The 25001-nt window shown below is 50.7% G+C and overlaps 1 protein-coding gene across 1 annotated transcript; it reads left to right on the forward strand.

Moving 5' to 3' along the window:
- The first annotated feature begins 1163 nt into the window (after positions 1-1163).
- On the forward strand, positions 1164-4944 carry LOC144151891 (uncharacterized). The gene is made up of 2 exons (XM_077683052.1): positions 1164-1342; positions 4213-4944. Exons 1-2 carry the CDS (start codon positions 1306-1308, stop codon positions 4803-4805), a joined length of 630 nt encoding a protein of 209 aa, XP_077539178.1. The 5' UTR covers positions 1164-1305; the 3' UTR covers positions 4806-4944.
- The last annotated feature ends 20057 nt before the right edge of the window (positions 4945-25001 follow it).

The following is a 25001-nucleotide window of genomic DNA, read 5'->3' on the forward strand; positions in this document are numbered from 1 at the left end:
TCTGGAACCGAAAATCGGTTCGTTATATTCGTTTTTCGCTATATCTGAACATAAACTAAATGGATACAAATGGTAACGGGAAACGAAGATTTGTTCCTTATAGCCGGGATTTAATTAAAACCGGGTTAAGTGGGCCGTACTGTACCGACGCTCCGAGTTGACAGTGGAGGGGGGCGTGAGCACAGTTCGCGCTGAAAAACATACACGACGCTTCGGGCGGAGTATGTCGGCATCAGGTTCTTTCATAACTCGTAATTTAGTGATCCACTCTACTGAACAAAGCAAAAAATCAACGCGGGGAGAGAGAGAAAAGTTTATTGTTTATACAGCCCTAGTCCGTGCCATCGTGCCACATTCTCTTCGTTAGTAGACGGCCGGTCCGTAATTCTCCCAGATTCCCTCACTAAACCGGAGGCAGTGGGCCGCCAGAGTTCTTGCGTCGACTTGACGCACAATATTTCGTTTATGATTAGTATTCCGACGGAGTCCATCAGGCGCTGGGTTCGTACCTGGGCGCCTCGGGGCTCCTCCCGGCGTTCTGCTTTCTCTCCGCGCAGCAAACTGGACTGTGGCCGTGTTTGTTTCTTGTCTTGTTTGTTTTTAGTCGTTTATTTTTAGTGTGTACTACTGTACATATGTATACATGTATCCTCTTTCACTCTTCCTCCTCCCTTTCCTGCCCGCCTGTTTTCCCCATTCCCGCCCCCAGCAGGCGTTCCGGTGTGTGCACCCTTAGGTGAGACGAACTACGCCTGCTGGTGGACTTTCCTTTCCACGGCCTGTAACAATACATTCATTCTGTCCTGACTACGCATTGGAAGCAGCTATGGTTTCTGTTGTCGAAACTGTACTGGGGTTATAACGCTGCAGGGTAAGCGGAGCTGAAAGCATGCGCGGTGTTTTTCCACGGTGGTGACAGGCTCCTCTTCCGTACGGCCGGCGTTCTTCGACGTCCGGTTGTGCGTGCAAAGTGCTCGTCGTCTGCCGCCGCACCGGTCGTTGCTGCGGTCGCGTCAAACTGCTCCCGCTGACGCAGCGTCCAGGATCGCGGACTTCCGAGTGCGTTAACGCCGACGTGCACGCTGCAGCAGCGGACATTGGGACACCGACGCATCGTTGCGTGCGCGTCTTTGGAGGAGATATAAACGAAGAACGAGGGAGGAGCATCGCGGAAGCAGCTCGCTGCGAAGTGCACTTGTGGCAGGGCACGTGTACGAGACGCGGTCATGCTGAATCTCCTACTGCGACACTCATCGGGCGCTGCTGACGGCGGCGCTGGTCGTCCACCTGGCAGCCAACTACAGCATGCTGGGGGTGCGTTCACAGGGCATCTTGTCTGAAGGTAGGTGCGCTGCACGAATGGGCTCTTAAAACGCCACGCCGTCCTATTTATGGTGAACCGTGTACGATTCGCGAAAGCTCTCTATCCGAGGGGGAACATCAGACAACACGTGAGGCCATATATACTAAGAAGGCGTTTAACGGTCGCATTTCAATTAAATTCTCGTGCTTTTCTTAGGTTATGGACCAGAACACGTGTGCTCGTGAACGGTGTGATGGAACTGTTACTCTAAAAAACGGGTGTATTAACGGGAAAAAGAATAGGCGTAGTAGGAGATAAAGAGGCCTCCTGGTTTTTCCCAAGAGTGCGCCATTGCGGAAGGTATACACTGGATTCGCGGAAATTCCAGCATTCAACTTGGCGAAACAAGGACGCTTGCAGTACATATGCATATGAACGTTGCATTCACGCAAGCGGTCATTGTTTACTAACGTGGAAGTCTGGAAGCGATGGTTTATAATTACTTGAATAAAAATAAAAACAGTGGAAGGTCGCTTCACAGAGAGGAGACACATAAAACATGACGTCTGGGTGACTGGACTTTCAACAGTTCTGTACTGGAAGAACTCCCTTTGATAGTTTTTTCGCCTGAAAAGGCACAGATGGAGATTGTACAGCCCTGACAGAGAGAGAGAGAGAGAGAGAGAGAGAGAGAGAGAGAGAGAGAGAGAGAGAGAGAGAGAGAGAGAGAGAGAGAGAGAGAGAGAGAGAGAGAGAGAGAGAGAGAGAGAGAGAGAGAGAGAGAGAGATTTAGAACCAACAGCGGTTCAGACTGCCCGACAGCAGGTCGTCTCCACATTGAATGCTAAACTGTGCTCGAGAGCATTTTTGATGTACCGCCCTAGAGCTATAGCTGTTCCTCGCAAGAGGAGGCGAGAGTGAGCCAGTTTGGGTCAATGGTATGTGGCAGCTGCGCGTGTGTCCGCAAGTCAGGTACGCTTAAACTATTATGCGGACATTCCCATAGGGCGTGTTGCTGATTGGAATATCCACCGCAGTGTTTGCACGCGGGTGGCTCTTCTGCCCTTCCTTTGCAGAGAAGGTGCCGCCTAGCTGGGGTGCATATACAGTGTTAGTCTGCGCTAATTGTATTAGCAATACAGTCAAAACTCGATCTAACGCAACCCGATCTTACGAATTTCCCGGTCTAACGAACAAGTTCGGACTCCCCGGAGGTGCATATACTGATCAGTGCTTTTATGAACTCTAACTAACCAAATAAATTCAGCTTGAATGGAAAGCGCTTGAACTTTGACTAGTAAACAAGGACGAGTCCTTGTTTACTAGTCAAAGTTCAAGCGCTTTCCATTCAAGCTATGCATGACCAACTAGCCCCTACAGATGCCCTGTTAAATAAATTCAGCGTCATTTCCGATTTAACGAAGTATTTGGAGAAACAGGTACATTTTTAAAAGGAGCAATTTCGAATGTGTTTCGTCAGAATGCCACGAAGATAATTGCGCTACGTCAGAAAAATAAAACTAGGCATCTAATTTCGTTTTTATGGAGCACTACGAGATGAACTCAGCAGTCGCAGTTTTAAATCAGTGATAGTTTCCAGAGAATGCTGCCGACGAAGAAACTGCTGAAGTTCCTGTGCCCGCTTGCATAGTCAGGCGCTTTGCTGGGGCTCACGAAGGTACCGAATTTTTTGTTGTTGTTGTTGTTGTTGTTTTTGCCAGGAAATATTCTTTTCCCCAAGATCCTCCAGCGTTTTATTGCTATTTTCGCCGCAGACATTTAGCGCATTTCCAAGTTATCAGCAGGCGAGCGCCGATGCTTTACGATTCCATCGTAGCTGCTGGGATGCGATATCCTTTATACATTAAATTTATGGAATCAAATGCTTGTAAAATGACCATCCCTGTTTTACGAAGTTCTCGAATTAACGAAATATATTCGCGGTTCCCGGTGACTTCGAAGGGTCGGGTTTTAACTGTACTGCTTGCTTCCCGTCTAGGTTGGGGTGAGGTGGAGGTAATTCGGTTTTGTTCAATTTAAGATATTGTTCCTGATGTTTGGAGGCGGGATTTTTAATTCGCGAGCGAGCGTGTCTGCACGAACGTTGCCAAAAATATCCGCGTGGCCAGGCGTTCAAATGATATCATAGTGATGATGACAGTGATCACTCATTAAATCTGCTTTATCTTTATTTATGTCGCTTAGTATTACCTGCCGGCATGCTTCTTGAGAATTTGTGATGATGATCACCGGGAGTCCTGTAGCCTGGGGCTATGCGGCGTGAAGGGGTCGGTGTATCAAATGGAGATGCTGCGCCTGTCTCTGCTGGAGGTAGTGTCTACATGATATATTGCTTGGAATGCTGGCGGTCTCTTCACAAGGCTCTGTAGATTAAACGTAACTTCTCTGCCTTCTCCCGTCCTCATTCCTTTCGTGCTTCATGTTCGTGGGGGCAACTATGGGCAGGTCTTGAGTTTGGCTGTCGAGAAATGGGCCCTTGATCTCATGTGCCTCATTTCGAGGTCTGACGGAAGCCGAAGAAACCTCCGCCGCCCTCTCACACACGTGTCATCCCATGCCTCGTACCTATAGAAATAAGCGCAATTTCTTTATCCCATAAAAAAACGATGGCCCGTTGATGCATTTGCCCCCTTCTAATTCCTTATCCGGACATCCTCTGTTGCTGACCGTGAGCCTGCCAAGTATGCAGATGGATGCTTTATCCGTCGCTTTGTCGTGGGAACCGTTTGTAGTATATAGTCACACCGCGTGCACGTTTTCCTCCGTTTGCGTAAAACAAAAGCTCAAACGCGGTGGGCTTTTTTGCGCTTACGTAAGGCGTTGCAAGGACTTAGGCGCAGCGGAAGGACGTAACGTTCTCTTTCCGCTCTTGTCTCTCTTGTTCGCAGAGGAAGCGGCGTACGTTCACCCAAAGCAGACGTCGGCCAAACGACTGCAGCCGGAAGACCCGGTGGCGACACTCTTACGCAACACGCTGCCTTCGAGCAGGATCATCGCCGGCCGCGGCGGCCACTTCCCCATCAACGAAACGGTGCACGGAAGGTCGTACGTCGGTGACCTGGTCGTCCAGAAAGGTCTCCTCGAAGGCCTCGCCCGGGTCACTCACCTGCCCTGTGCGCGTCGCCAGCCGAGTAGTACCAGACTCGTGTGGTCCCACGTGACGGCTAGGTTCAAGTTCAGGGCCTCCGTGAATGGCGTCCGCGTACTGGGCGTGGCCAGCGTGCAGCTCCAGCCCGCTGCGGTGGACGTGCAACTTGTCGGCCCGTCCGTCAAGACGTACCGAGTTCCCGTCGTGCGGGCGTCCAGTCCGTATCTGCCCTCGTTGAACGGTCTGGTGCGCCTCAAGAATGACGTGTCCAGGCAGCTCGCGCACGCAAGCCAGGCGGCGCTGCGTGCTTTCCTCGCGGGGGAAGCGCGGAAGGTGGCCGGAAGGTCGCTCGAGAGACTCAGGAACGACGCAACGCCGATTTCCATTTGCTGAGTTGCCTGCGCTGATGCGCGAGTTATTTATTTGACCTTCCCTCTTCTCTGAAGAAAGAACTACGTTCACACATGTGCATACGCACAGAAAGTATGCAATCGGTTTCCTATAGAAGTCACCTTGCGGACCTAAAACGTGCTCGTATATATCTGGGGCTGTCAGGTTGGTATAGAGGGCCTCAGGTCTTACCGCTGTTGGTGCCCGAGGTATTGTCAGGTGATTTCACGTCGAAAATTATGTACATTGGTTGACGTGTATGGTGCTGTATTGTATACGCCTGCAGGTGCAGCTGTGACTACGATGCGGGTTTCCGATTCCAACAAATAGAATTAATCCTGGTCTGTTTTAATCGGCATAAAGAGCAGCAGCTCGGCTTTTTCTGAAAGGGAGAAAGCCGATGATTTTTCTGGAAATGTAGTCTCTAAATACCGTACATTGCAAAATTGGTCTTCACATGTCGTACATCGGCCAACCTCGTACGTCGGCGTGTCGGCAGAGAGAAAGCAACATGCAGCCGGGCCATTATGCATCCACCACTGCCTTTTTCCTAGCCGATATGTCATGTAAATAAAGTGTTCACCTTCCACGAGAAAAGGTGAACGTCATCTACCCTAAGCGTTTATTTTTTCCCTTTGGCGCCGACTTCAAACCAACACTTATCAGAATCACCTCCATCTCCACCACATATCCCCTACTAACTGCCCTGTTGGGTTCGAAAACATCCGCAACCACTCGAGGAACGTGCGGTCTCATCATTGCCTCTACATTGCACCCTGTTCGACCAAGCGGCGGCGACCACGAGGCGGAGAGGCCACCCAGAACCGAACCACGCGGACCCTGGCATCACATGAAGTGTTTTCGCTCTGCGAGGCAATCGGGCAATCGTGCGAGTGGCCGCGGACATACGATATCCCAAGGAATCGCGCCGAGCTGCGTGACCGACAATGCCAGTGAACGCGCGGGTGTGTTATGACGCCTTCGCAGGTGGCGCGATGTTTGCAACACAATGGAAAAGCGCACCACATTGCGAAGGATCCATTGAACGGGAGGTAACCCTGTAAATTACGAAGAATGAGGCAAGGACCGTGCAAGACCGCAAGCGACGAATGATCGCCTTGAGAGAGGCGGTTGTGCATTGGATAATTGGCCGGAAGGAACACGGGCCGGACATTTCGTCTGCAGCCAATGGGAAGGTCGCGAAAGGGTCGCTGTTCTTTGATTGGGCTGCAGGGAATCCTTTGTGTTTAGAAAGCCTGCATAACCTCTTGTCAATACACTGTAAATAGAGCAGGAGACGTATTAAACACTCTCAGATGTCGTTGTTGTCTGATCCTCAAGGTGCCAGCAGAGACGAGTTCGTCTTCATTCCCCATGTCAGCGGCATCCATCTGCCGCTCAACCGCAGCAAGGCGAACGTAAAGAAGAGAAGGGGAGAACTTGACGTGCCCCACCAACCCTCCACCACCCAGATCCCCTACCCTTGAGCAGTGGGAGTGCGAGTTGCAGAGCTGCCAGCTCGAAGACCAGGAGGCCCTGATCTCTAGGGCGAGGATGGCCGCCGCGGCACGTGGCCTACCGGAATAGGATGGCCGCCCACAGCTCCTAACTCTTTTTCTCCCCTACCCCGTCCCTGTTGTTTCAATAAACGTTTCATTAAAAGACGGTCGCCCGAAGTCCAACCCTGATCGTCTCCGTTCGCTCCTCTCCTCCTCCTCCTACGTGCGAGCAGCGGCGGGTAGGAGGGCGAGAAGGGCCGGCCACAAGCGGCGGTAGATGACGCGGCTGTCCGCGCACCCGTCAAGGACGCGCCAAGCGGAGGGAAGCTTGGCTCGCCCCGAGGCAAAAAGGAAACACGTGTCCTCTCCGATGCTGCCGCTCGTTCCCGCGGGAAAACTTCCTGCGGCCAAAGTTTTCCCATCTGGCTCGGAGAAGTCGGGACACTCTAGGAGAAGAGTTTTGCCACTGCAAAAGTCTTGAATTGCACCCGTGCAGGCATACCCATTACGCGAACCGCAAAGTCCAGTCGTGGAGCACGGCACAGTTTGCTGTGGGCAATAAGGACGCAGGGGAAGAGGCACCACTAAAGCACATAACAAGGCGCATTGTCGCTTCTATAAACTTGACCCTAGCGATCGTCGCGAAAACTTCAACAGTACAAGCACAAAAAATAAACAAAAAAATACCGGTTGCGGAAGCTCGGAATTCTGCCCCAGAGGCATCACCCACCATATTGCGTGTTAGGGCGGGTACGGTGCAGCACCCCTGCTTCGCAAGGCATAATCGTGCAATGGCTAAGGACGGCCGCCTCCCGCGGCTGGAAGGAACGATATATTCTGAATAATTTAATCGATTACAGCTTCAGGCGGCATGTCTCCGAACGGGCTCGCCGTTGGGCTACTGCATTCAGGGGACGGGGGTCGTGGCCTGTCTCTGTCAGCCACCGTTACCGGCTGTTGCTCATTTCCGGTTTCACAGACAGCAACTTTGAGTTTGTTTACATTCACAATTTTTTCTTTCGTTTGGATCCCACGGTTTCTGTCCGTGACGTCAGAGAGCCTCTCGACCACGCGGAACAGGCCCTTCCATTTCGGCGAGAGTTTTTAAATGCAGAGCATTTCAGTAACTCACGATGTCTCCCGCGTTGTCCCGTCGTAGTCCGCACCGTCGTTGTCCGCACCCCTCCCCCTACACTATATAAAATAAAATACTATCCGGCGCCAGGTTTCGCTCCCTCGACCCTGCGGGCGGAACGCAATGTACATGGTGCTCTACCCACTGCGCCACAAAGCCGACACAGAACGGGACGCTACGAACGCGCCTTATATCGTTGACTCATTCAAATTACAGCTGACGAGCGCTCTCTCGTCAGCAGTTGCCACAAGTGCAACAACATTAACGTAACGCAAACTACTTAACGTCGTGCGCCCCCGGAAATGCTCTGCATTTGATCGTGCCCCTCGCGAGGGGGATGTTTCACTGCGTCTTCCTACTGGCCAGTACACTCGTCGCCATCTGTCGGATGTTGTGCGAACCCTTTGCGGCTGATGGCGCGTGATTTGAAACGACATTTACATAGCTGGCGTTGCTGGCTGCGCGGCCCTTGCCAAGCTGTGCGCAGACACTGGAAAAGAAACAATCCGAAAATTTTCCTCAGCGCGTTGGGATAAGCTCACGTGTGCGCATTCTTTATTACCGGCGGCTTAAAACACCCCCCTAAAATGTTTCTCGTTACGCCCGTATCCCCGGGGGAAGTTGGTTACTTTGTTCGTTTCCGGGCATATACGGGTGTGCCCGAACCATGACCAACTTTGGCCCCGAACTGGCTCTTTGAAGAGCGAGAAAGGAGTAATGTGGTGGAATGTGGGAGTGTTCTGTCGAGTATGAAGCGAGCGGTTTCTCGCGTGGGTGATTTTAGTGGGGTGGATGTGTGGGCAGATCCGACGGCGAAGGTTTGTTTCCTGCAATGAGTAGCACGTATGGAAATCAGTTGCTTCGAAAGCATTATTGTGAGCTCAATTGCGTCATAAGCCAAAGCCATCGCAGATTACTTCGTTTCAGTTGCGGCAGTGAATACATTTGAGGTATAGAGATAGAGATTTGGGAACTCTTAATGGTACTGAATAGGTCAGCCCTGCGCAATGCTAGGCTTTTGCTACTGCAAATGGTAGTTGGAATTAGCATGCAGATATGTGATAAGAATGTTGATAATACTGCTAAAACGTACACAATAAAAACTAAAAAATACTTTGTATAATTGGAGGGACGGATAAAGCGATAACGAGAAGTACCAGCTCGGATTCAGGTATCTAGTTCGTAGGTAAAAAAATAGTGTCGCTTTCTGCATCCGGCACCGTTGCTTCCATATGTACTACGGATGACGAATGAAAGCGAAAGCCTCTAAATAAGTCGAATTCCAATACTTTGGGCATTTTACGCACCGTAGCTACACCTGGGATATAAGGAGCGCCGTTGTTCCGGGCTACGAAAGAATTTCGACGACCTAAGGATCTTTACCGTGCGGCGCATTTTCGGCCCACAGCCGTTTTTGTTTTTCGCCTGAGTGGAAACCACAAAAACCGCTTCTTATCTGCACTTCTTAAAGGTCTTTTAAGCCTAATTTGTGTTGAGCTCTTCAATTTCTGTCGTACTACTTTCTATGCACTTTTCTTTGTGCCCTTGACCACTCGATGCTCTCACGAACAGCTTGAGATTCCTTTTGGTCAGTCCGGGTGTCCGGAATTCTACCTTCACGAAAACTTTGTCGCCTTCCTCGAAACAGCTGGGTTGGCCTTTTAGATCAGAGCGCGTCTTTCTCTTTTCTGCTGTTTTGATGAGAGCCTCGGCCGCCAGCCGGTGTGATATGAAGAGGCGTCGAGCCAGTTCCGCGCGGTAGTCCTCTATGGTGTTGTAATGAATCTTAGCCGCCTCATCGTCGACGCTCGGCGTCGTTGCATCGCGCCCGTGGAGGAGGAAAAAAGGGTTTCGTTGGTGCCCTCATGAACCGGGCACCAACGAAACCCCGGGCATGCCGGGCTTCCTCGGTGTGGCGTGCTCTTTACGCTACGAGCGTTGAAGTCTTTAAGAGGAGGGAATCTTGGAGTGTGTTCTGCTCGCGAAAACGCGCCCCGCACACCACAGGCGCGCTGACGCTGCCGCGGAACACCCGCACCACTCGCACGTTGGGGACGCTCTCTCCGGCCATCAACAAATCGAGGTCGTGACGTCACAGCCAAAAGTCACGTGATAAAGGCATTTTCGTCACTTCCTAGGCCGTGGGCTTTTTTTGTTGTTTTTACTTTTTTTCACGAAGGCACTGCGCATAGTATCAAGAAGCTATGCACTTCGGTAAGGTGTCTTTTATCCCCATTGCGCAAGTGCGCCCTTCTGCAGCGTTGGGTTCGCTTTGGCGTTTGTTTGATGACCGAGTTTCTGTCAACGTAGCCGTCGCTTCCTTTAGTTTCACCCAAGGCTTCAGCCAAAGCATGTGGAGGCGATTGCCAAAGGCATCGTGTGTGCACGTGTGCGCTACGGTCGCTTCGCCGTTTTTTTTTTATTGTTATTGCGTCATTTTGCCCTGGGAATTTGTTCTGCGCCCGAGTTGGTTTCTTTCAACGTAGATGATACCCGCGTGATATGATGAAGTGTATCGTCGAAGTGTCCCTCGGCGTCGTGTTCTGCTTCTTTGAGCCAGCCCGTCACCTTGAGCCCTCGCCGGTGAAACGGCGACAACACGACGACACCGATCTTTTCCCTAAAGAATCGAGGACGAAGTGTGACACCACTAGTTGTGCGCCCCCATATCCTACAAGTATAGGGTGTATTCACAGGGCTTTGGGCCGCGCGGCGGCGCTACCTGCGCGACGGCGACGACGCCATATTTGAGGTTGCACTCCGCCGCGCGGGCAGCGCGTTTCCTGACGCGAAACGTGGTTTGCAGCATTGTGCTGGCAAGAACGTTCGTGGGTGGGTGTTTTTTCTGCGTGATTCGTGGGTTTGCGAATGCCTTGTAACGAGTAGCCAGCATTGTTCTCGCTTCGAAATTCTGGACTGCGCTTGTCTTCTACAACCGCAGACCCGAAGCAGGCCGCACGACAAAATCAAGCGCGCCGTGTATTTTTTTCCCTTTCGCTGTTTCGAAGCGACGGCTAGGGCGGTGCTTTAAGACTGTCTGTCTTCATTCGACGAATTCCCAAAGAATTTATCTATAATATGGCTAATCAGTACCGAATCTGTTGGAGCCCGTTTCATTCAGGTGGGCCCCAGGACGATGGGCGTCCAAGCTTTCGCCTCGCACCTTGTCACATGTTTAAAACATTATGCATGCTTAAAATGTTCACGAATTAAAGTAGCCGGCGTACTTTATGGATGAGACGAACCATACTGGGCTCCCAGCCTCAACATGGGCTACTTCGAGTGTTTAGGTGAACGCACGCGTACATGGAATGTCGCTTCCCAGGTAATTGCGGACATCCAATTCTTCTTCGTCGCCTTCGACTGTTCTCTAAGGACCAAGCGTGTTACGCGATCAGACACTAAAGCTTGACGCTGGGTACACAGTTTGACTACTTCAAAAACAGCGCAGAGACTAAAACGTTAACGTATGCAGGAACAAACTAGAGCACCCTTTGTCACCTGTCTCTACGCTGCTTTCGAAGTAGCCAAAACATGTTCCATAATCTTGTTCTGCTTATAATTGCCGCTTCGTCTTTACCGAAAGGAAAAAGTTTTGAAAATCATCGGTAGCATCTTTGTCGTCGCCACCATACCTAATTTTATCACGTACTTACCTCACGATGGTTTGCACCCAGACCCTGCGCGTAATTGTACCGCTTATTAGGAGCTCAAATGGACGACCTTCGTGCGTTCAACGCACAGAACCCTGTCGCCAGAGCACCTCACCGTCTCTCATACTCCTCAAGAAGCGCGCAACATGCCTGGGTGGCACGGTAAAACCAGCTCCTCATCTCACACGCCACCACATCAAATATCCTCGCAGCCTTGGGTGAAGAAGTTTTCTCAGCTCGCGCCACGGTCGCTTCAAGCAACGGAGGAAATACGGAAATCGGCGCACGGGGATGACACCGAGATAGCGCGAAATCGCCAAAACGTACCGGGTTGTGCACGCCGCTGGCCGCGCCTGTCAAACCATCGGAGAGGTGCATTCGTGGCGCGAAATCATACCGTCTTCAAGCACTGCCCTGGCCTTCGCTTCAAAACAGCAAAAGAAAAAAAAAAACGACGCGCTTGCTTTCGTCGTCCGCCCTTCTTCCGGTCTGCGGTAGTAGGAGACAAGAACAGCGCATCCGGAATTTCACAGCGAAAACAATATATGCTGGCTACTCGTTACGACCAAACATTCTCCAACACACGAATCACGCAGAAAAAAACACCGTCCACACAAACGTTCTTGCCAGCACCACGCCGCAAACAACGTTTTGCGTCGGGAACCGCCCTGCCCGCGCGGCGGAGTGCAACCTCAAATATGGCGTCGTCGCCGTCGCGCAGGTAGCGCCGCCGCGCGGTCCAAAGCCCTGTGAATACACCCTAAACAAGTCACGTTGTCGTCAGCAACAACATGCAGCAAAAGAGTTCACCAATCGAGGATATGCCGTGCTGTGATGCAGCGAATTCAGTGATGTGGAAATGATTGTGTGCATTGGGGTGTCAAGCTGGACGTACCACATTCGGCTTGTTATTTCGGCGACAGGTAAATGCGCAAATGAGACGTGGTCGAGTTCACTGTGTTCTGGTATATCTACGAATTCCACGGTGACAGAGAGAGAGAGAGAGAGAGAGAGAGAGAGAGAGAGAGAGAGAGAGAGAGAGAGAGAGAGAGAGAGAGAGAGAGAGAGAGAGCCTTTAATGAAAGCTGAAGCTGAAGAGGTCAGTCCTAGAGTCACTAAATAAGGTGACACTAGTCAGTCCCACTAACGGACAATTCGTTTATGGTAAAGGCGAGATTAGCCAATCCATTGCACTTAGCTTGATATCGCCCTTGATGTCTGCGCTCTTGGTGGCTGAGTGCGATGCTTGCACGGGCAGCAATTTTTGCAGGCAGCTGTATGATGCGGGCTTCCAAATACAAGTGCCTCACATACATGCTATTTTACATTGCCTAACTGGTGAAAAGAGCAAACTTTAAATCGTAAATCAGTGGGAAGCTGAAGGCATGTAAAGTTTGATAACTGCACCTCGCAGGCAGCCAGTGGTGATCAGCCTTTCTTATATGCACCTCCTGCAGCTGTAACTGCCCTACCTGGCCTAATTGCACCTAATGACGGTACAGGACGAGAATATTATCAGATAAGCCATTTGCAGTGTCGTGGTATTTTATTGTCTCTCTGTTTCCTTAGTGCAGGAACACGCCCAGCTCAGCATCATCACAAACTTTATAAATGAGAGCAAAGTGAAGTTCATCCAGCTGTGAGTGGTCATAGCGCTGTACTGTTATTTTTATGGCAAGCCTTCCCTGATTAAAACACCTTTTCCCATGGCGTTTTACACCCATGACTACTATTTCTGAGACCCGCTTTGGGTTGCCCATAGAAGCAGCCATTCCACTGAGAGAAGGACGAGTCATTTATGCGAGCCTTCCCCATCGAGATGTCAATAGTCACCTGCACTCATGCTATTGTCACTCCAATTGCCTTTGAACTCTCAACTGTGCATTGTGCTCTCAAAACTGCAAATGCTCAACGCAGGAACACACGTGTACACTACCTCAATCAGCGCAGTAAAGCACTGGGACAGGAAGATGCTTTGAGTCTTCCAGCATATTCATGGTCACTATTCAATATTTCCATCCGGTGTTTGCAAAGACACAGCCTGAATGTTTCTAACCACTTTGCCGACCACATTTTCCCCTCGCCATACCAGACTCTTTGCTAAATTACTGCCTTCAGGTCCTTTGCTTTCTTAAGACTAAAAAATCTCTGCCCCCAAAGTTGCCGATGCATCTGCTCCCTTCTTTGCACTGTTTCTGAGAGGAAGTTTCTCTCCAAAGGCGTCTAGTTGGGGTGGCCCTCACACTTTTTCAATCTGGACACATGTAATACCCTTTCCACTGAAATCCACATACATGAGTCACTAAGTCGTAAATTTTCATAATGTCTTTGCACATTGATAGCAGGTATAGGTTCTAAAGAGCGCAATGAAATCGCAAGAGGGCTGCCAAGTGCTGGAGAAATCGAACATCGGAGCGGTCCCATCTCTGTGGTGTTGAGGAGCCCTCGGCAAACGCTGCAAGTCTGCCGCAGCTGTCGGAGCTCGCGCCTGGGGCAACACGTTACGTAAAATGGACTCGGCAAGCCTAAAAAGGCATTTTTAGGGCAACAAAAAGCCAATATAGGCACGAATCTAAAAATAAGCCCTATAGGCACAATCAACAGTTGATTAAATTTCAAGTCCTGTAGTTTGTGCTTATTTGTTGAATAAACTTTACAGGGACTCCAGGGAAAAAAATGGGCATTTTGCCTAAAGTTTCGATCTCTCGTTATATTTTGTATATCAGGGCAAGAGCTGCGTCACAAATATTATCATGTGCCTGTGCATGACTGTTTTGTGTGCTGGAATTCGCGTTTTTTACTGATGTGCACATGGTTTTTCTATATACACAATTGTACTTTAGAAGTAATACTTTGTTGTCATCCTCCTCTGTCTCGTGTCAAAATTATGCCTGTATATATGCGAATGTATCTTACCAATAAATCCTAGTTGGAAATAGCACTTGTTCATGTCATCCTTCTTTGACTCTCATCCAAATTTTGCACTTTACACGTGTGAAGTCGCCCAAAAGTTCACATCGGTCAGTTACATGAGAGATCCAGAACACCACCCACTAAAAGTCTGCATGGCTTCACCTAATAATTAGGCTGTAAGCTTCAAGTGATACCAACACGAGTCATCCAGAGTTAACATCTATGGAATGAGTAGTATAATGCACAAAAGAAATTGGAAAATATACGAGGCTGTTTGGGCACAACTTTTTATTGCAATCGAATATCCCGAAAAAAAAGAGTCAGTGTTGGGTGCAACAGGGCCTCAGAACACGTTGGCTTTAATGTTTGTTTCAGTGGAGTTTTTTCTGAGCCGACATTACAAGCACAGAGTTAGGTAACAGCACTGTATCTATATCAAAACTACCATGCATAGAGGTGTGGCTTCTATACTCAATAAAGTGCAAAGGCTTTATTAGAAAACAAACAAAAACTGCATGGAGTGCCCTTAGAGCCAGTAAATATCTTCATTCAGTGACTTTTGCTTCACCTAATGGGAATGCACTGTCCCCTTATAACTGGTGAAGGTGGTACAAAAACAATTCAGCTATTATCAACACACCCACTGAAAGGAAAGTGATGGTTATCCCTTTTACATTCCTGTGTTTGAGGTGTTTGCAGTATATTGTGACAAATTTTAATTTTTGTTCCCAGTGCAAATTACGAAAGGCAAAAATTGCGGCTCGTTGAATGTTATGTGGTGCTTTTGAATGGACTACGTATTAGGGGTGGGTGATTGATCGAACAACTTTCCGATTAATGCTTTAGTTGCGATTAATTTTTTATTCGGTTGAAGTCATGTGAGCAAACCGAAACAGGTGTGCCGCATTGAAATTGTGTGCATGTTGAGGACCATATTTCTGTTTAAATAACCCGCCTGACGTTACAACAGAAAACAATGCAAGTATGCTCAGAGATGACAGCGATTAAAACTGATAGGGCGGAGAAGCATTTTGTTATTGTTATTATAGTATGGATATCATTAAAATATTATTTTTGGTCATTTTTCTTTTAAAACCAATGCTACCAATTAATTGATTAATTAAGATTAAAGCTAGCCAGTTAATCGGATTAAAACTTTTAACCAAAGCCCAGCCCTACTATGTATGCAACTTACACCTTGGCTTTATTCAAAAGGTCAGACAGTGCACATCATTACTAAAATATTGTTGTGTGAGGAACAACACTACCACCACCCAGGAATTAGAATACGCATGGATAAATTCCACAAACAGGCATCCAGAATGCAACGGAAGCCAAGTAAACCAGGGGAGGGCATCCACTTATTAAACAGCCATCGGTTCAGTTCTTGTGCAAGATGGATAAAGCCTGCCACTTCTGTGGTATCAAAACAGCTTGTCCGAGTTGCTGCTGCTGCTTCCTTTTTTTTCTGCCATGCTATAGGAACTCGGTATGAAATGAAATCATATTTGCTACCACTAAACAAATGCCTGAACTAAAAGCCCGCAACCCTCCTAGTTGTATTTTTTATAGGAGTTTTTGTAGAGACCAACCACACCAGCGGTGCGAGAATATGAAATTCTGCTTTTGAAGCTGTTTTATTGGAATAGCTTTCAATAGGAACAAATATTTTCAAGTTAAAGTGCTCTCCTAAAGCACCATTCTCTTCAAAACACATTTTTGGTTGAGTTGGTCTACGATATTGACAAAATAAATAAAAAAATATGAGCGCTACAAGAACAGCGCATGAAAAGAACGGACGATAAATACACCAGCTGCTTGCCTTTCTCGTCCGTTGTTCTTGTAGAGCTCATATTTTTTCAGCTCCCTCCTCCTGTTCGTTCAAACCTCCTCTTAAGAGGTTTGAACATCCGTAATGCAATTTCAATCTTTGCGAAAGGCGAGAACGGCCTCAGGCATAAGCTTCGCCCAATGCCACACCATGCTCAAGAAAAGTGCAAGTTCTGGTGCAATTCACAGCTACATCCTCTTTGGAAAGAACTTGATGGCTATGATATAATTCCCCCTTTTCAGGAATGAGTATGCGCACAAGTGGCGCACATGAAATTCGCACCCGCCGCGGTGGCTCAGTGGCTAAGGAGTTACGCTGCTCAGCACGAGGTCACGGGTTCGATTCCCGACCGCGGCGGCCGCTTTTCTGATGGAGGCGAAAAGCAAAAACGTCCGTGAGTACGAGTTTTCGGCCCACGTTAAAGATCCCCAGGTGGTCAAAATAATCCGGAGCCCTCCACTACGGCGCGCCTCATCAACTGCGTTGCGTCGGCGCATTAAACCCTACACTCGATCAATCAGATGAAATTCGCAAGGCACCAGATGAACTTTCTAACGGTTTGTTCTGCTTTCGGGCAGCTCCACCACCATAGAAAGTGCATTTACGGAAGAATTGTATGACATACGTTGCAAGAATGGAGAAATGTTTTGTAGGATATGCCAAACACAATCCATGTACTGGCTATTTGGGTGCATTGGTTGGACACAAGAGAAAAAAAACTACGTAGCTGTAATGACAAATATGTAAGACGTGACGCATGCCAGCACTCGCGTGTGTGGTAAATTGCTTTTTTTTTTTGCGAGAGTTTGCCTTACGGCATAACAGTCATATATACAACATTACATTGGTTTCACGCAGAAACGTCAACAGAGACCGGTACTGAGGGCCCCATATCCACCGCTGTATATCAGGGGGTCTCCCAGGATGGAGCCCTGTGCCCCGGAGGTGTTGCAGGCGAGATGTTTGAAGGGCAGGGCAGGTCCATAGAAGGTGGCTCGTGTCGGCTTCAGACGCAGGGACCGTACAAAAGGGACAGCTAGGTGTCCGCAAACGGTGCGTGATAGCGGGCAGGCCAAGCGTGGGTCACTGCTGGGGATAATGCCACCCCAACTCGAAGCCTCCGCAGCAGGACCTCCTCCCAGCGAGCGAGCCCACTGGGGAGGTCGGTTCCACGCGGTGGAAGTAAAGCACGCGTGGCGCGGCGGAGGTTCTCCTTTTCCACCAGCAGTTCTTCTAGGGTGGACACCGGAAGAAGTGGCAGCGGCCTTTGTAGGTCTATACGGCGACAGGCGCGATCCGCCGCTATGTGGGCATGTCCCGGCGAACCCACAATACACGCACAGGGCATGGGTATGTGTCCAGGATCGCGTGAATACGTGCCGACATGCTGGTGCTACGCGCAACGCGACGTAGATCACGTATCGCCGTCGTTGAGTCCGTGTAAATTTCCAGTTTCAAACCGGTAGTTACTGTCGATGAGAGAGCTTGGAGACCATCCCGAATTGCAGTAAGTTCTGCCAACAGGCTTGGGAGAGGTCGGAGGGTCTCGTAGGCGCAGCACTGGTGTAAGGTTGGGTGAGAGGGACAAGCCAAGGCTGTGGTTACGAGGCAGTCGTGTGCCCCGGCGTCCACGAAAGCCTGTATGACTCGTGTCCGCGTCGCAGGCGCCCAGTGATGGACATGAAGGAGGGCTGCATCCGGAGGTTGATGAAGGCCAGAGGTTCGGATATGTAGCCTTGCCAGAGGCTTGTTGTCCGTCACCTGATGGTAGAGCCAGGGCGGTCTAGCTGCAGAAAAGGCTGGCATCGTATCAGGAACGTGGCCCATATACGCAGCGAGAGCCGCTGCCTCCGGTACATATCCACGCTTTAGCAGGTGAGCGGAACGACGCTGATGGATGATCTTATCTAGGGTGTTTAGCTGGGCTTCGGCTTGTAGCGGCGGGATTAGTGTTATGCGAGGGAGGCCAGTAATGGTGCGCATGGCGGCCCTGTTGATGGCCTCAAGCCGAGCCCAGTCCGCTTGCGTCATGTGCTGGAACTGGGCCTGATACACAAGCCGTGGCTGTAGTACGGCGCGCACTAGGAGACGGGCAACAGTCCAGCAGGCCCCGCCAGACTTCTGAGCGATGCGGCGAACGAGGTGGAGCATCTGTCCGGCTTTCTGCCGAGCAGATCGGAGCCACTGAGCTGCTGACCCTGATGCCGATATTTCTAGTCCTAGGACCCGAAGACGGTCAAACACGGGTATGTCGTTCCCATTCAGTTGCAGTGAAACGGGAGACACTGCAAGGAGGCGGCGGCCCCAAGCGTTGGCCACGGGAAGTAAAGCAGTTTTCTCTTGCGAGAGAGAGAGGCCCGCATACTCGCACCATCTCTGGCAGTCTGTTGGTGCTTGCTGGAGGCACTCAGCTTGTCGTGACAGGTCTGGATGCACTGACCACACCGTAATGTCATCCGCGTACATGAGGAAATATAGATCTCGGATTGAAGCAAGGTGCCAAGCTAGCGGCAACATGACGATGTTGAAAAGAAGCGGAGACAAAACAGACCCTTGTGGTACGCCTCTGACAGGTGTAAAGTGACCGAAACTTGCTCCGTTGATGCGGATGAAAAAATAACGGTGTTGAAGGAAGTATCGGACGAAATCGCAGACTTTGTCTGGAAGGTGGAGGCCATGTAGAACTTGTAGGATGGCAGCGTGACTAACGTTGTCATACGCCTTGCATATGTCCATGCCGAGCACAGATCTCACACGGCGGGATCGGCCTCCAACTAAAACCATAGATGAGAGGTATTCCAACCCATCCTCAGTACCGAGATAGGGCCTGAATCCAATTTGCGCCGGGTGATACTATTGAAAGGTATCAAGCCACCACTGAAGCCGTGTTGCAAGCATTCGCTCTAACAACTTGCACAGCGTCGATGTCAGGGCGATGGGGCGCAAGTTCCGAAGTACATGTGGTGGTTTCCCGGGCTTTGGAATGGGAACAATATCCGCCCGAAGCCAAGAGTCAGGTAGTTGACCGGAGAGCCACACCTGATTAACCGAGTCCAAAAGCGGCACGAGGGCTGGGTCGTCGATGTTCTTGTACACCTCGTAAGTTATGCCGTCGGGACCCGGAGCAGTCCGCTGTTTAGCGTGATCGATCGCTGCCAGAAATTCAGCCACTGTGAACGGTGCCTGGATTCCCAAAACGGCTTCATGAGTAGGCCGTAATCCAACACCGTTAGGCAGGGGGAACGGAGACGGCATGGCGACTGGCACAACGTCAAATGCAGGAAACAAGGCCCGAGCAACGTCGGGGGCGAATTGTGCCGGGTCCTTGTTTGACGCAATACAAGCGCTGGCAGCTGCATCTGGAGGCCGACTGCCCGATTCCATTGCGCGAAACGTGCGCCAGAGAGACGCCGTTGAGGAAGATGGGCCTAGAGAGGCGCACCAGTCAAGCCAGCGCTGCCTCGGCAGTCTTTTTTCGTGCCGCCTGGCAGCAGCGGTAAGGCGCTGATACTGAAGCCTGGCTGGTAGGGACGAAGGATCCCGTGCGGAAATTACTTCAGCTTGCTTGCGCTGAGCCCAAAGCTGCAGGAGCCGAAGATCGGGCTTTGGGCGGGACTCCTCCACCCACGTATGTTGAGAGGAGTCCATGAGGACACGCCGAAAAAGAGCGGTGGGATCCGGGATGGGCTCCGAGAAGGATGCATGCAGTGTGGAACGGAAGGTGTCCCAGTTCACCACTGTGCAACGGCGACGAAGGCGACCCGTCGACTCTGGAATAAGGCCCAGGCGAATGGGGTGATGGTCGCTGTCCCAGCAGTCAGCTTCACGTTGCCAGGATACCGTTTGTGCACCCAGCCACCACGACAAGTCAGGTGAATAGGGGGGCATCCGTACGTGGGTACACCGGCGTGTTGGGCTAGTAATGTCATTCAAAAGTGTAAAGCTGGCATCGGTGAAGTGCTCCAAGACCACTCGACCACGCTCACTTGAAGACGGATATCCCCAGTCGCAGTGCGGAGCATTGAAGTCCCCCGCCACAAGAATGGGACACCCAGGGTTAGCTCGCCGTAGTTGGGTAAGCCAACCCAGCCGCAGGCGGGGAGCACGACCACTATAAGGGCGCACGTAGCACGACACCAGTATTACCGCACAACGCGGGAGCTGCACTTTTACCGCCACCACTTCCTGCCAGTCTGTACACCACGAGTTTAGAGGGATGGGGTTTTGAGGAAACCGAGATAGGACATAAACGGCCGCCTTGCCCGGAGGAGTAGAACTTGAGCTGCACCGCCGATCAGGAATGGACGGCTCAGCATACGCCGTAAATTGAGGCAAGCGGGGGAGGGAGTTCGTCTCCTGAAGCAAGAAAGCCCAGGCATGGAGCTTCCCCAGACGTAGCCCTTCACGGATTTCTCCAATTTTTGTAGAGAGACCCCGACAGTTCCACTGAACGATATATTGGTGTGATTCAGGCATGGTAGCGGACTGGTTAGCGAAGTTGGGCGGCGAGCACGGAAACCAGTGTCTGTAGCTGGTGCACCACAAACTGGAGGAGCTCCTTGTGGGTCAGAGTAGAGGGGACAGGCTGTGAGGGAAGGTCAGTCGTAGACGGGGCGTGCTGATGAGCCTTGGAGAATGCACGAGCTGGACGTGGTGGATCTCCAGCGGATTGATGCAAGTTCGGCCGCCGGCGTGTTAATTGAGACCTTCGCGTGTTTAGTTTCTTCATTTCAACTTGCAGTAAAGCCAGCTGTTGGTCTACGGCCACAAGCTCATCCTCCGCAGGAGACAAGGGCGTCTCAGAAACAGCTTTCAGGCGACGGCGCAAACTACGAACAGCGTCTCGATATGTTGGCTGCGAGGGAGGCTCCGTAGCTTCCTCCTCCTCCACTGCATCCTCATCCTCTTCCGCCAAACAGTCGAAACGGTTGAACGTTGAGGTTGGGTCTGGCTGGGAACGAGCACGCCATGCACGGCGCTTCGCACGCGTGGCCTTGCTCTTGGTGGGGCAGCCTTTATCTGTGATCTCATGGTCGTCAGAGCGACAAAGACCACACTTAAACTTTGGCTGTTGAGGTGGAGTAGTTTCGACCTGTGGCCTCTCCTTCTCGCCAATGCAGACATTCAGTTCAAGTGCTAGGCATGAATGCTAGTACAGCAATCTTCACGGAAGAGAGCGATTTAAAATGAAGCACTCATAATCCCCAACCAAGTACTGAATAGCATGAAGTCAACGTTAAAACATTTTTCGTTCGTCCGCAGTGTCCACAATGTCTTTGGCACCTCACTGCACCTAGCCTAGCTAGGACTTCGTGCTGTGGAAAGCAAAGATTGGCTCGCTTCCGCACGTGCCTGTTCGTTTAGACCAATAAAAATTAAAGCACGCAGTTACAAGCAATTAAGCATCAGCAAAGACCAGGGCTGTAGCCATAAATTTTTTTCGGAAGGGGTTATGGGCCATCGGAAGGCAGGAGTTTTGCCCAAGGGAACACGAATTCTCGCTTACGCGCTGCCCGGAAAAACTTTCGGAGAAGGTTCGAACCCACAACCCCCCCCCCCCCCCTCTTGCAACTTTACTTGCAATGACTGTGCCCAAGGTCTGATGAACCTAACACACACGAATGCTCGAGTTCACCGCCCTGCTGCGACACTTTTTTTTTTTTTGTTTTGATGCAGTACGATATCGGTCATCCTAACTTTTTATGGTACTGGTACTGGTACTACAACGGAGTTATGGTGGAGTCAGTGACTGCCGAACAGGCAACATGAGCAACACGCTTACAGCAGATACGCGACGCGTTCATACAACAGCTCGACGCAACACTTTACAATGGTGTAACTGTCCACAGCGGCTACGTTGACAGAAACTCGGGCATCAAACAAAAAGCCAAAGCGAACCCACCGCTACCGCTGCAGAAGGGCGCACTTGCGCAATAGTGATAAAAAAACGCCTTACCGCAGTGATAGCTTCTCGATGCTATGCGCAGTACTATGCGTGATAGAAGTAAAAACAACAAAAAAAAGGCCCACGGCCCAGGAAGTGACGAAAATGTCTTTATCACGTGACTTTTGGCTGTGGCGTCACGACCTCGATCTGTTGATGGCCGGTAAGAGCGTCCCCTCGCACGCTGCGCGCGGCTCAGCCAGCGGCGGCAACATGGCGGCGGCTTCGGCCGCGAAGTGGTGTGGAGATCCCGAGCGACTGCATCTAACAGCTCTCTAAAATGCTGCTCAGGCCACACAGGAAGTTGCTTGTGCGGTAAAGAAGCTTATAATGGGGGCCAAAACGGTACTATAAACCATCATCCGCGCCGCTAGTGAAAGTGCCCATGCAATATCTGCAGGAGTAGTAAGCCTAACCATCTCTGTCTTAGCCAGCTGGCTGTCTCGAACGCTTCGAAACTTAGGCGCGCGCCTCCCCATTGGGGTAAGTCTGCTAGCTCGTCGCACTGTCGCGCGCGTCGCGCGTCAGTTTCTGACCGAGACAGAAGGGGCCGTGGGCGCGATATCGTCGATGCAAGCGTGAAAATATTGCGCTAGCAACGCCGACGCGCACGAATCGCGTGTATAAACGTGCCATGCGGCTCACGCTTCACTATCTGCTTTGAAATAAAACTTGGCGAGTTAGCACAGGACCGGGATAATTGGAGATTAATCGGAGGCCTTTGCCCTGCAGTGGGCGTAGATATGATGATGATGATGATGATGAAAGCTTGGCAGGAGTTCACGTGACTAACTCCGAGGGGTCGAGATGGAGAGGGAATTGCAAGGGTAAGTAGCAGGAAAGGGGAAAGGGACGAAAGTTCAAGGTGGCTTAATTTGTTACTGGCTGTAACCCGGTTCATTTAACAGTTTTGAGCTTCGGAGAAAGTGATCTTGCCTGACTGACCATGTCGTTCAGGAGGAACGCTACAGGAACACTTCAGGGAAAGCATTTTATGATAAAACTTTCTCTGCAAAGCTACTCTTCGTGAAGAATGTGGTCGACGTTTTCACTGATTTTTTTGTCTTCGTTTCAAATAAGTTAGTCGTTGGTCCACCTACTCAATAATCATCATAGGTGAACCTCTTTCACAAGTTGATGGGCCCTTCATGAAGACAGTCTTACCGCTCAAAAAAGCCAGAGTTGCCGTTGTTGCAAACCTAGTCCCCTGCAAATTCGAAAGCGAGTGTAGAAGTCGGAGAAGAGATGTAGCATGCAATTTCGTATTGGGAACCCGGAGAGAAACAGACATTTAGGCTGGGCGCTAAAAGCTTTTGCATAAAATGCACTCAGTACATTCTGTCACGTGTAACTGTGTTCCGTTCATTATGGTTTCACGAAACGTTCTGTAGCCTACCGATTGGAATCTACCCCGATAGTCATTTTTTAAATAAAACTTAAAGTTCTTTCATGATCTGTTGTTGGCTCATGCAGGGAATGCATGTACACACTCGCACGGACTCTTTCGGTGCTTGTCTTGAGGCACTTCATAGTCACTGCTAAAAGACATCGGTGTGGCAGAGGCACGTGTGCTCCGAAGGAATTTTACTCCTTTAAACATTTCTGTGTGACCAGGATGCTGCTTTTGGGGCTCCTCTCGGTTGTTTTGCTCCCATTCTAGCAATATTTCTCAAATCTCGTTCTGGCTGCTCCAAAAGCAGATTTTGCTGCTCCACAACCTAATTTTGGCTGCTCCAAAAGCTGCTCCAAAATGACTCGACCCAATCACATACTGCAAATGCTCTCGCAACCGTTTCTTTTCTGTTCAACTAAAGGAACAGCTTCCGCGTAGCGGCTCAAATGGTCCACGAAGACCAATATGTACTTGCTCCCCGCTGAAGTAGTTGGCAGTGCAGTGGACCCACTATGTCCATCGCAGTGCGCTGAAATGGGTTGCTAACTCAAGCATCTGTAAAGGAGTGCGCTTCTGATTCTTGGGGGTTTATGAACGGCGCAGGAGAGGCATTTGCGACAGTACCCCACAACGTCTCGTCGCATCCCGGGCCAAAAATACGCCCTGCTAATCCTTTGACGCGTCTTACGAGCTCCTGGTGACCCGCGTACGGAGCATCGTGGTGAAGTCGTAACAGCTCGGTACCACTAGACGCCCTTTAGTATCGTCTGGTTTGTCTCTGAACCGGAGTAGTCCTCCGATCACGACCGCCGGCCTGAAGTGACTTGAGTATGGGCTGTAGCTGCGGGTCGTCGTCCTGTTCCCGCTTTATACGGGCCTCTTCAACTACCGGCGCGAAATCCTCGACTACCCGGATTGCTGCCCTACTCAATGTATCGGCGCTCTCCCTGCCCTGTAAATGACTTCGAAGTCGCACTCCTGCAAGAGTAGGTTCCATCTTGCTAGCCTGGAGTTCGGGTCGCGTGCGCTCATCAGCCATTTTAAGGGCTGGCAGTCAGTGACAATGCGGAAGTGCCGCCCGTACAGAAAACAGCGGAAATGACGGACGGCCCATGCTACGGCGAGGCATTCCTGTTCCGTGGCTTCATATACTTCTGCTCCGCGGAGTTCAATTGGCGACTCGCGTATGCTATCGGATGTTCCTTCCCCTCAAACTCCTGTGACAGCACCGCTCCTACAGCCGCCTTCGACGCGTCTGTCGCGAGTGTGAATGGTCTACTGAAATCGGGGAACCTTAACACTGGGGCCTCCGTCAACTTCATTTTCATAGAAGGAAGGCCGTCTGCTCTACTTCGCCCCAGTGGAACGGTTTCTTGGTGGTAAGTTGTGTCAACGGACGAGCCTGCGCTGCGGAGTTGGGAATGTGTCGCCGATAGTAGGACAAAAGGCTCAGTAATTGCCGCACCTCGGTCTTTGTCATGGGCTCAGGGAAGTCACGCACGCACTGTACTTTACCCGGGTCGGGACGCACGCCTTCTGCCGATACAATATGTCCGAGGTATGTGACTTCGGGCCTAAGGAACTGGCATTTGGAAAATTTGACTTTAAGGCCCGCCGCCCGTATTCTCCGGAATACGTTCCGCAGGTCGGTCAGGTGGTCCTCAAATGAGCTGCTGTACACCATAATGTCATCGAGATACACATGACAGACCTTGCCCAACAGTCCTGCCAAGATGACGTCGGCCGCGCGTTGCCATACGGCATACGTCGCCACAGGTAATGCCCCGGCGGCGTGTTGAAAGCGGTCTTTTCCCATACCATTCTCGTGCAT

The sequence above is a fragment of the Haemaphysalis longicornis genome, unplaced genomic scaffold (assembly GCF_048455015.1).
Source record: "Haemaphysalis longicornis isolate Haplotype H1 unplaced genomic scaffold, Haemaphysalis longicornis Haplotype H1 scaffold_9, whole genome shotgun sequence".
NCBI lineage: Eukaryota > Metazoa > Arthropoda > Arachnida > Ixodida > Ixodidae > Haemaphysalis > Haemaphysalis longicornis.